The following is an 11,852-nucleotide window of genomic DNA, read 5'->3' as shown; positions in this document are numbered from 1 at the left end:
CTCTTTGCTCTCCACAGGAGATCAGCTTACACCTCCCACAAGTGAGCATTTACAATACATTAGACTCAGTGCTAAGCACTGAGTGTACATTCTCATTTATTACAACATTCTGAACATCATCCAAACATTAGCAAATATTCTCCTCTCCATTCTACTCACATAAAGGCTAAAGACCACTCAGTAACAGTGCTGGTAAATGGCAGAGTAGTCTCTTTGAAACGTTCCACTCCACTGCCTCATAAACCTGAAAGGTAACCCAGGACCTCCATAAGGGTAATATTCATTTTCTCAAAGGCTAAAAATAAACTTTCTGTCACAGATCTCCACCTCAAAGCTGCTGCAGTGCCTCAGGAAGACATGAAAACCAGTCACTCTTTTCTGAGTCTGCTAATGTTGAATAGGAAATGAGGTATTGGTAGGCCTGGAAGCTGTCCTCGCCTCTCTTCGTTATACTAATTGCTCTGAAGATGAAATACAGTCTGTTCTTCCTCTCCATATCCTACTCCTAGGCAGAGCCGCCCTCTCTAAATATTGTCTGCTCTGTTTCAGGAAAGGCAGTCATTATACATAGGATAAAATCCATAAGAGAGCAAGTGCAAGTCCCCCTTCCCCCTCCACACCACCCTGTTTCCATAAGCAATGGGAAGTAGCCCAGTGTCCCAGTGACTGCCCTATTTTCTGCGCACACAGCCAGACATGCCACCTCCCACACAGCACTGTCACTCTAACCTTTGTGGGTTTTCTTTCTCCCAATACTCACCACCAGTACTCACTGTCCATGTCCACTAGAGTTCCTCCTGGTCCTCTCCCCTTTACTCTCACTGCCCTGCCCTGACCAGACTACCATCAGTGCAGTGCCACACTCTGTTACTTGTGGATTGTGCCCATCTGCCGAGGGAGGCACCAAATCTTCCACTTTGGAGGCATTCCCCTACCAAGTCCCAATAGACCGTAAGAGAGAAGGTCTGTGGTGGAAGTTTATGTTTTCTGAGGTGTTATTACACATGCCCTTTCTCCCATTTTCAGGCACAGAAGCTTTCTGTGCAGCAGGTTTTCCCCAGGTTTTTCCCTACCTCAAACATCCTCAAACATCTCCCCAAGGCAACCTGGCAGTCCCTAACCATTTGCCATGCTATGCCAAGCACCTGTCCCTTCCGCCTCAGGGTTTCTGGAGCTTCTGTCACCTTCAGAAGCAGTAGAGGCATTAATGACCCCGGTGTCTCTTCAGCCAACAGCGATGTCAGTCTCTTATTCTGAGGGGCTCTAAGGTCCCCATAGGACTGAGCCAAGACCATCACTTTCTCTTCTTTCCTTTTCACTCTGACCTCCAGTCTTCCAGTGCCTCTTAGGATCGGTACTTTGCTACTTAGCAGAGAAAGACAGGACATCCAAGACCACCTTTCTTTTCTTTCTTCTTTCCTATTTTTTTTTTAAGTTCCCTTTGCTTCCTCCCCTCTGCTTATGTTGTAATGACTACTTTCCAGAAGATCTTGTTCAGGAAAGGTCTTTATATTAGCCTGCTCCCTTGACTATAAATTCTTCCTGTGTTATAGTAGTTATTTGAAGGTTATTGAAGGGCTATTTTGAGGGGTTATTTGAAGGGTTATTTGTTGGGACTACATCGAGTTGGGGATGTCCTATTTACTAGTTTAAGGAGTCCATTTTGTTGGGTTAAGGGGTAATCTACAGCAAATAGCTTTGTCTGTCTGGGTCTTTCAGCTGGGGAAGAGAGGTGTGTTTTGCTAGGTAGGTGAAATCAAAGAAGAAAGAAAGCTGTTTTACAACCCAGAGGAGCCCCATGCGGAAGAACTTCCCAGATTACTCTGGAACCAGGAGGACAGAGCCCAGGGCGGACCCCAGGGGTCTCTAGTGCTCCACGCTGCAGAGGAATATGCCCGTGTTCCACAAAGACTCTTTTTTACTCTCAGCCGCCCATGGCCCAAACCTTGCAACCCCAGCTTTCAGACCTCCCTTCCTGGTTCTCAGTTAGATCACTCCTAAATCTCTGTGGGCCTCTGGCAAAAATAAATAACTAAATAAAGGCGAAGTGGGGTGCGGGGGAGCTAGCAGCAGGGGGCGGAGGGGGTAGTGGAGAAAGGAGTCTGCACCCCGCAGCTCACCCCTCCTTTCTTCCCACCCCCAAAGGCAAGAATTTCTGGGATGGGCAGATGGCCCATCTCCTCCTTCTCCTCCCTCCCCAAGCCAGAGTGGGTAGGGCGGGGAAAACACGATTTCCCGTGTCCCAGCCCACAGCCGCAAGTGTCCACACACTTGGGAACAAGGAGAGGTGAAGTGGGACCCCAGATCTTAGGTCCGGGCCAAGGGTGGAGTCAGGGGGTGAGGAGGGGGGGGGCTGCGGTACGCCTTCTGCGGGGCCTCGGCCGGGGAGGGGGCCACGGAGAGGGCCGGGTGGGCCAGTGGATAGCGATGCTGCTGCTCCTGGTGCTGCTGCGGCTGCTGCTGCCGGGGACGCCGCGGGGCTGCGCCCAGGGCGGGGCGGCAGCCACTACGCCAGAGCCCGTCCTCCCTTGGCGAGGTGAGTGTCCCCAGATCGGCTCCCCGGATCGGTTCGGAGGGAGCGGGGAGAACCGAGCCGGGGGAGGGGAGGGGGCTGCAGAGTGTTGGAGGTGGCCACGTGTCCACGGCCTCAGGGTGAAGGGCTCCCCAGTGCACTCCGCTCCCGGGGTCGCGCATCCTCCGGGCCCAACGAGGGGCAGGGCTGGAGGTCCAGGCAACTTCCCCTGGGCTCTGGCCGGGTTTTGCACACCTGGGATTAGCCTGAGTCCAGGGATGGACGTTTTGACCAGAGTTGTTTGGGAGGATCCCCTGTGGGATCAGTGATGGGGAATGTCCCATTACGTTCCCCCCAAAGCAAGAGGAAGAGGAGCCCCCTGAGATTGGCCCCAGCCCGCCTCTCTGGGTTGCCCCTGGGGGAAGAAAAGCTTATGAATGCCTCTCAGGACCGTGGGGAGGGGGGTCCCCGGGTTACTCTTTGCTGGTTTCTCAAAGCAAAACAATGAGTCTGAAACACCCACAGGATGAAGTCTCACACACAGGACCGATGAGGATTAAGTCTCACACACACACACACACACACACACACACACATCGTGTTCACACCAATTTCAAGAGTCTGTTGAGCACCTACTACAGTGAGACTCATAAAAAGAAAAAAAAGAAAGAAAGAAGACTGAGGAAAGCTTGGGGGCTCAGGAGTGTGCCACCTCAGAGAAAGGCTAAGGGCTTCTGTGTCCCAGAGCCCAAATCCTCCTAGCAGCTCTGTCCTCTGACCTTCGGGGTATCTGTGGAGAGAACGTGTAAAACAAGGAATGGTCTGTATCTGCACTCTCTGTTCTTTCTAGAAGTATTCTTCATACACCCCTGAGTGATTGGTTTTCTGGATAGTCCTTCCAGGCACTCCCAGCTCCTCCCAGCGCGCTTTCCTTCCTTGCTGGTCTGCTCCCAGGATGTAGGCCATTCCCTTTTAAGAGCTTGCCAGGCTTGTTACACCTTAACGTCTGAGCTTTGCCTGAGCACCTGGTGAAGGCACAGGAGCCCAGCTCTTGGGACAGAAGCTGGAACTGGGTCACTCCACACATCCTTTCTATATGAAGCAGAGCCAAATCCTGGCCTGATGTAGTGGCTAATGGGGGCCTCCTTTTGCTTAGTCAAGGGATTATAGCTAAGAGCTTCTGCTCCTGGCCCCTCCAGGTGATGTAGGCAGTGTAGACACTGTTGCTGCTGGACCAAGATGGAGGAGTGTCAGCTCACATCCTCCCTGACTCATTCCAACCAACCACACTAGTGTCATCTAGACAGGATGGTATGCAAGATTTTCCTATGTGGACAAAGATGGAGAGACAAAAATCTCAGCATTGGAAAGGACCTGAAATATCATCCACTCTTACCATATGATCTTCAGATGCAGGAACTGGGGTTTGACTGCTAGGTGGTGAGCCACGGTTTGGGTTGCCTTTGTTTACCACTGTTCATTGTACTACACCGTTTCACCTTTTGCCAGAACAGAGCAACTGGGGGGAAAAAACCCGCATTCAGTTTAATTTCATATCTATTAAAAATGGATGTTAAGTGCAGAGCAGATCATACATGTTACATTTTTTTCTCAGAATCACTTGGCATTATTGATTGATCTGGGATGCTTAGGATAGATCGTAACTGGGCTAACTTTTCAATCATTTATCAATAATTTTATATTCAAAAAAGCAGTAAAGGTAGTATCATGTAATAGTTAAGCTCATGAGCTCAGTGTGCTCAAAACACAAATGTGGAGAGACCAAAGCCTCATTGATCTAGAGGACCAATATGGTCTGGAAAACAGGGCTTCTCTGAATAGCCACTGACCAAGAGAAATGAGAAATGACCAAGAGAAATGACATCATGATGGTCAGCATCTTGACTCTGGGGGTCCTATCAAAAGAAGAACATGAAATCCAGTGGAGGTTATCACTTGACATCCTCTGCTTACACAGAGAGGGGTGAGTGGCTGAAGGCCCCAGCGGTTCACTCACTGTCTGCCCAGCCATCAATATGTTATCTCTTTGCCATGGTTTGAGTTCATCCAAAAGTAATCCTGAGACAATGCTGGAGCTTACCCAACATGCAATTCTAGAAAGCATAGGGGTAAGGGAGTGAGGAAAAGGGGCACGAAAGGGAGGAAAGCCATTGTGGGCAACTGGGACTCAATTTCACTAAGGTGCTGTGTGGATCTCAAGGGACCCACAGAGCAACAGGAAGCTCTAGGACTTATCCATTGATTCCTCTCTCCCTCCCTGAGAGTCACTCATGAAATGTTAGCCCCTGAACATTTCTGGCTTGCCTGAACCACTCAAGAGACCCAGCCTGGCAGCTGATTTTAGAGTATAGGGCCAGGCTACAGAATCTGCTCTGCACCCCCATAATGGGGAGATAAAAGCATGAGTAGTATGTCCCAGGCCCAAGAAGCTGAGAGTGCAGAGGCAGATGCAGAAACACCAACAGTTGCACACCAGACTGTGAGTGTGGTGAGTGTCATGACACAGGAATGAGGAAGGCACTGAAGAGATACAACGGAGGGATGACCTGGGAGCTGGAGCCACACCAAGGTCACTTATTTTCCTGATGGATAAGCAGGGAGTTGCCTTACAGGAAAAGAGACAGCACATTCCTGGTAATGCTTATTTTATGTGAAAAGCACAGAAGCGCGTGTCAGCAATGGTAAAACTCAACATGCTGAAAGTTGCCATCTGGGCTCTTCTCCATGCAGGAAAAGAGGCTCACTTACTAAAGGTAGCTCAGGAAAATGCAGGGTTTATTATGAAGGGGCTCAGCATCTCAAGGATACCCAAGAATAGTGTCTTCTTGCAACTAGGCCTCCTGTGTACCAAGAACTGGTTCGTGGACAGAAGCAACCATTTCGCTTCTCAGTATAATGATCCCTCCTAGGTTGTCCTTACAGTTCACAGGAGTTATTCTACTTCAACTGTGTAGCTTCCAGAACTCTCTAGAGAAGAGTCCTGACATTGCCTAGGGACAGTATCTGGTACACTATTCACAGTATGCTGGCCGTTGCCTGTGCTCTGTCCTTGACCTAAAGGTCATCCCATGACTTGTCAGTGCTAGGCAGGGTGTGATGTGCATAGGAGGTTGCTGCCTTATATGGAGCTGGGGCTGGACTGGATCTACAGAGTAGGGTCACAATCAGGATAAGAAGCTGTGACACATCTGTATTTGGAAACATGGGAGAGATAAGCAAGGAGTTATTCTGTTTCCAGGAAACACGTCTGGCTGAATAAATGGGCACAGCAGAAAAGAGCCTTAAGGATTTGAACAAAAGGAACCAGATCCCACTTTGAAGTTTAAGAGTACTATGGTCAGCTTGGGACTTAAATGGGGTAACTCTGGAAGACAGTAAAGAGACAATCTGAAAAGTTAAAGTTGAGCTGTTAGTTCTAGCAGGAGCATTGAGAAACAGAGGAAACTTTGGATTCAATAAATATATATAATTAGTCTTAGTGAAAGGAGATGGGATATACTGTAGGATAAGAAGGATGGTAGTTAGAAGTTCCCAGTTTGGGAGATGAACTTATTCTAGGTGGTGGCCGGATTCAATATATTGGAGCAGATAGCAGGTGACAGAATGACTATGTAGTAGAAGACCTAAGGATCCAACTATGTAGAACAGTACTAGAACTGGAGGCCAATGTGTGTACTCTCTTACCAGCAAGAGACAATGAAAAAAATATTTTATGTCACTAATCACAGCATATATGACCACATAAATATAAGTGAAACTAAATTAAAGCTTCATTACAAAAAAAAAATCTCCCTGGTGGGACACCTGTGGCTCCTGCTTATAGTTCTAGCTACTCAGGTGGCTAAAATCAGAGAATTATAGTTCAAGGCAGAACACTCCGAGAGTCTCTTATCTCCAGTTAACTAGGCAAAAAGCTGTAAGTGGAGGTATGGCTTCTGTTGTAAAGCCTTGAATGCAAAAGCCCAGCAAGAATGTGAGGCCCTGAGTTCAAGACCCAATTACTGGCACACACACTCTTACCTAATGTACCATTCCATTTTACTTGGTTTTCTCAGGATGGTTATAACATTAGGTTCATTTCATAACCTAACTAGTGGGTCACAACTGGCAGTGGTAAAAGCACTGGTCCACAGTGTTCAAGCATCTGCATGGAAATGAAAGTCTCTGGAGTGAGAAGGACAATGAACAGTCAAATCCCTTGTGAGGTTCAAGAGAGGTTCAAGGCAGTGGGCCCCACAAGCAAGGAAGAGAAGAGAAATTGCCACCTGGGAAATGTTTCTGAAAGAGGAGGGTGAGAGCTACCTCCTAATGGGAGCAGTTAGGAAGCACCAAGGCTCTGAGATTTCCCCCATAGCTTCCATTTTGGGTACAAAAGTCAAAATGGTCCCTCTTTATTGCTATTGTCTAACATTTCGGAAGTGATCACTCAATGCTGATTCATATATAACACTGGACTCTCACGATGACAGAGTAGGAACACTAACTTAATGTCCTTTCTTATAATGAAGGCGAAGTAATTTATACTTACAGGGATTTGCAGCATGGGGCCTTGAGGGCAGGCCCTTGCACTGATTCAGAAGATCCTGGCATAACTTGTGACACCATGGCCTAGGTCATTCTGTATCTACTACATGACAAAAGCAGGTGATTCAGCGTTGTTGTAGGAGGAAGAAGAAGCCAATCTTTTCCTCTCTGCAGCAACTCCCTTTTCAAGCCCTTAATTCCATATGTGGGAGTGAATATTTTCATAAAGCAGAAATGTATTGCTGTAGACAACTCCTCCATCCCTAGGCAAAAGGCCACTCTTCTCATGTGCAGATCTGGAATTTAACTAAAAAACAATAGTGATTTTGCCCTTCCTGGCCATTAATCACTCCAACCACCTACACTTGGTTTCTTCCACATTACAGCACCTCAGCATTTCCCTGTGCCACACATTTGTCGTCTTATCTCTTCTGACTGGCTCTTTTTCTCCTAAGCCTTTGCCCATCAACACAGTTTGCCCATTTTCCTGGTCCTTTTTACTCTTTGTCATTAATCTTCCAATGGGAAAAGAGTTTCCCATTGATGTTTGTCACAATAACTATTACCACACAATACAGGTTCTAAGCCAATGAGCAGAAAGGTTGAGCCTCACAGAGAGCTCATCCACTCTGTCATGACCTAACAGTTTGCTTATTTATCTCAGGTGTTTTGAAACCCCCCTACTAATGTTACCTCTACTAATTCCTGTGTGGCAAATCCCAAAACAGTCTAGCAAAGTAATATATTTGAAACGTTTCTAGATCCTTCTCTCCATATGCTTTCAGAAATTATCCTTGAAGGCTCGTCAGGAGATGTTCCAATGCATATCTAGGATAATAAATTATAGCTTGACTTGATCAAAGTGAAAAGAAATATTATTACTTATTAAAGTAACAGACAAAAGAGGACTTTATAAACACTATCTTAATTTATTAGGGGAAAATACTATAAAGCCATTCAAGAAAAAATGGAAGGTTATGATTAAAAATTCTATAACTATTACAAGAGGTTTCTTCTTTCATGTGTGGCCACATAGTTTTTGATTTATGACATACTCCAAACTATCATAGTTCCAAAGATATCTGTTAATAAAAAAGTTGTACTATTTCTAGCTTTTGGCATTCTGCTCTTGAGAACATTCCAATTTGATAAAAATATAAACAGGAAAGTCAATGACTAATTAGCTATAACACTGTCTTATTTTGCTGCTCTTTGGCACCATCTATGATCAAAAGTAAAACTTGCTCTCAGTCTTAGCATTGACAAAGTGATCATCATGACTGAGGTGATCTCTATCAGGATCCTACAACGCCAGCACTACTATGAATTTCATTATACCAACAAGGAAACTAAGACACTCTTCTAGCTTCCAGCAGTTCTACTCAAAGGGAAGTGCTGTACAGTTTGCCAGTCACTTTCTCACAGTGCTAACCTTGTTCAAATAAGAGCAGGGGTCTTTATTGGCATGTTATTCAGTGTAGTCGGTCTGAGTCTCATTCTCAGAAGGGCCTCCTGCTTAGGGTTTGGGATTTGGGTGTCTTAATCACTTTTATCTTTGAAAGTGTCCACCTTGCAGAAATGTGATGCAATATAGAGTCGAGGCACTAGGTTCTCAGCTGTCACCTCCCCAACCTTGCCCATATCCACTGCTGTCTTCTACCTACAGTGGCAGACACATTGCATTGGGATTTGGGGGAAGAGATGGAGGACTTGGGAGCATACACCATGTGGCACCTCAGACCTTGCAAGGCAGCATTCATTAAGCCTATAGCCACATTTAATGTTCTGTGAGGAGAATGGAAGCCTATCACCTATGTCCAGGCTAGATACTGAGTGTGAGCAAAGCACGGTATAGTTGTCATCCCTGTAGACCTGTAGAAAAGAGAGATTGATTTGACTTTCTTATGTCTACCCGTTGCCACACATTTTCATTTTATCCTAGACCCTTCAAATTGTATGGCTAGCCTGAGTAAGAGGGTCAGGGACTTTAATAATTGTATTGTGTCCTTGTCTCTAAATTCAAATATTGCAGTCTTAACTACTCTAATACTTAAGAAATATGGTCTTAGCCAGGCACTGATGGCTAAGGCCTGTAGTCTTAGCTACTCTGGAACCTGAGATCTGAGGATTACAGTTCAAAGCCAGCCCAGGCAGGAAAGTCAATGAGACTCTTATCACCAATTAACCACCAGAAAACTGGAAGTGGTGCAGTGGCTCAAGTGGTAGAGCACTTGCCTTGAGCTGAAGAGCTCAGGAATAATGTCTAGGCCCAGTGTTCAAGTCCCATGACCAACAAAAGGGAGAGAGAGAGAGAAAGAGGGGGGGGAAGGAGAAAGAAAGAAAGAAAGAAAGATAGAAAGAAAGAAAAGAAAGAAAGAGAGAGAGAAAGAAAAAGGAAGGAAGGAAGGAAGGAAGGAAGGAAGGAAGGAAGGAAGGAAGGAAGGAAGGAAGGAAGGGAAGGAAGAAAGATGGTCTTTAGGGTAAACAAGTTAGAATGAGGTGATCATAGTAACCCCAATCTCTTATGACTAGTAAATTCCTAAGAGTAAAACTAAGGAAATCTATGCATAGAGAGATTATGTGAGCAGGTACAAGGAAAATTAGGTCCATCTAAAAGCCGAGGAGAAGGGCTTAGAATAGGTCCTTCCCTTGCTGTCATAGGCAGAAACAAGCCTTGTGATATACCTGTACCTCACCCTTCATAGCCTCTGCAATTAAGGAAAAATAAGATCTGTTGTTTGAGTCTCTTAGTTTACCCTACTTTGTTGTGGCAGACTTAGCAAGCTGATACACTGATTAATAACATTAATAACATTCCTAACATTTTCTGTTTGCTTTTTTTACTTTCTACCTTGCACTTGTCAAGAACATACTTCTTTTCTTATTTTTGTTTTGTATTGTGATTGTAGAGCTGATATATAGAAGGGTTACAGTTACATGAATCAGATAATGAGAACAATTCTTTGTGAACCATGTCTCCCCTTCCCTCGTTAACTGGCTTATTTTCAAAGTCATTCTGATGGCTAGTTCAGCATCAACACTTCTGCTTTCAGTAATGTTGTATCTCTATCATTTTGAGAGTTATTTTGCTCTGTAGAACTGCTTTCTGGTTTTGTTTGCTTTGGTGACCTAGTCTTTGTATCATTTCCCCCTAGGGCTTTACTGTGCTGGTCTTAGTAAGCGAAGTTGAACAATGCCTGTCTTCTGGCTGTCTTCTGTCCTGGCATAGCTTTCTCTTTGTAAAAGGCTGCCTGGTGACTAGGATGGGAGATTTTCAATGCAGACTACAAGATAATAACAGAACCACTGTGAATAATGATTTTTACACCAGCAATGTCTGCTGGGTACTTTTCAGTTAAATAAAAGTAAAATGGTGGGGGAAGTCTTAAAGCTAAAAGAAAGAAAAATGTCTTCAATTAAGTTTGAATTTTCATTGGTAAGCGATAGACTTGTGGCAAAATAAAAAAAAAAAATTTGAATAAAGATGAGGAAATGAACATGGACTGAGACCAGACCCAGAAAAGGGAGAATGGCAAGGACAGTATGAAAGGGTTAACTCACCCACAAGGGTGGTAACAGGCAATTTGAAGCCTCACAAAGGGCAGCCCAGAGAAGCTGATTAAGCTGGGTTTCAATTTCCCCCCACGTGACAAAGAGTATTGTGAGCCTCCTGGAACTTGGAGCAGTGATTTGGGGAGATTAGAGAGAAAAAGGAAGGGAACACATAAAAAGATTTAGCAAGAGGGGTCCCATGGGCCTGTGGAGGTGGCGATTATCCAGATTCAGAAGCTGCGCGTGAAGAAAGAAGGCTAAGAATCAAGGGCAATGCTAGGACAAGGAAAGAGAAGGAAATGTAAAGATATGAGGTGCTTTTTGTAAAAAATGTACTTAGCAAAAGGCAATTGACAGAAAGCAAAGGGTTTCAAGGTGAAAAGACATGCACTCAAGCTCAGAAAATTTCAGATAAGGTGTACATTTTCATGCAGAGGCCCAGGAAGGACTGGCATATTTTCCCCTGTCTTGTGGATCTGCTCTTTCAAGGACTGTGTGCAAGTTGTTTGCTGCAAATATGGAAAACTCCTTACTTATTAGTGAGAAAAGTCCTATAAAGAATCAGATTTTCTGTATCACTTGGGTATGAACAGGACTTGACTCACAACTTCCTGTTACAGAGTTAAGATCACAATCAAATCTGAATCCACTCACTGTTCACTAGAGGGGACATGGGAAACCCAAACTCACGAAGCTGGAAAAGGTGGATAATTCTCCAGAGAGAAGTTGCCCACTTCCAGAATGATCCCACTACCTTCTGGCCCCCTTCCCTGCCAAAATGGAAACGCTGTCAGAACAGCAGGGAAATGGACTGACTCAAGAAAGGCTGCAGAGGGCAAGTGTGGGAGCAGTGCCTGAGATTGAGGATGGATGGGTTGAAGACTGTTCAGAGGACTGGGGCAGGAGATTGAAACTGGCTTGCTGTTTGTAAGCCAATAATAGTTTGTCTTAAATATTGCATTTGACACAAATCCATTCAGTTGAACTTTTCCTTCCAGTTCCCTTAACATTCAGTAGCACAGAGGCCAACTGTATGTGTATAGTTGGATTTAGGGAACTTTGCCATGGTATATGCCAGAAAGCCTTGGTTGCTTATACTGCTATAAAGATAAAAATTCTTTAGAAATTTTGTTTTATTTTTTCTAATGTTTTTTTTCTTACAAGTGAAGATACTTCACTGAGACTTAACAGTTCAAGCCTTCATTTCAGCAAAAGCTGTCTGTAGGAAACATCAGAAGGCAGG

The 11,852-nt window shown here is 45.0% G+C and overlaps 1 protein-coding gene across 2 annotated transcripts in view; it reads left to right on the top strand.

The window, feature by feature from the left end:
- Positions 1-2,386: 2,386 nt before the first annotated feature.
- Pla2r1 (phospholipase A2 receptor 1) overlaps positions 2,387-11,852 on the top strand; it is a 130,374-nt gene continuing 120,908 nt past the window's right edge. For both annotated transcript variants that reach the window (XM_042683532.1, XM_042683531.1), the window contains exon 1: positions 2,387-2,536. In XM_042683532.1, coding sequence (XP_042539466.1) covers positions 2,428-2,536 — 109 coding nt within the window. In that variant the 5' untranslated portion in view covers positions 2,387-2,427. The remainder of the gene's footprint in view (positions 2,537-11,852) is intronic.

This window comes from Dipodomys spectabilis, unplaced genomic scaffold (genome assembly GCF_019054845.1).
Source record: "Dipodomys spectabilis isolate Male_0828 unplaced genomic scaffold, ASM1905484v1 ptg000081l, whole genome shotgun sequence".
NCBI lineage: Eukaryota > Metazoa > Chordata > Mammalia > Rodentia > Heteromyidae > Dipodomys > Dipodomys spectabilis.
This window is presented reverse-complemented; position numbering and strand designations above follow the sequence as displayed.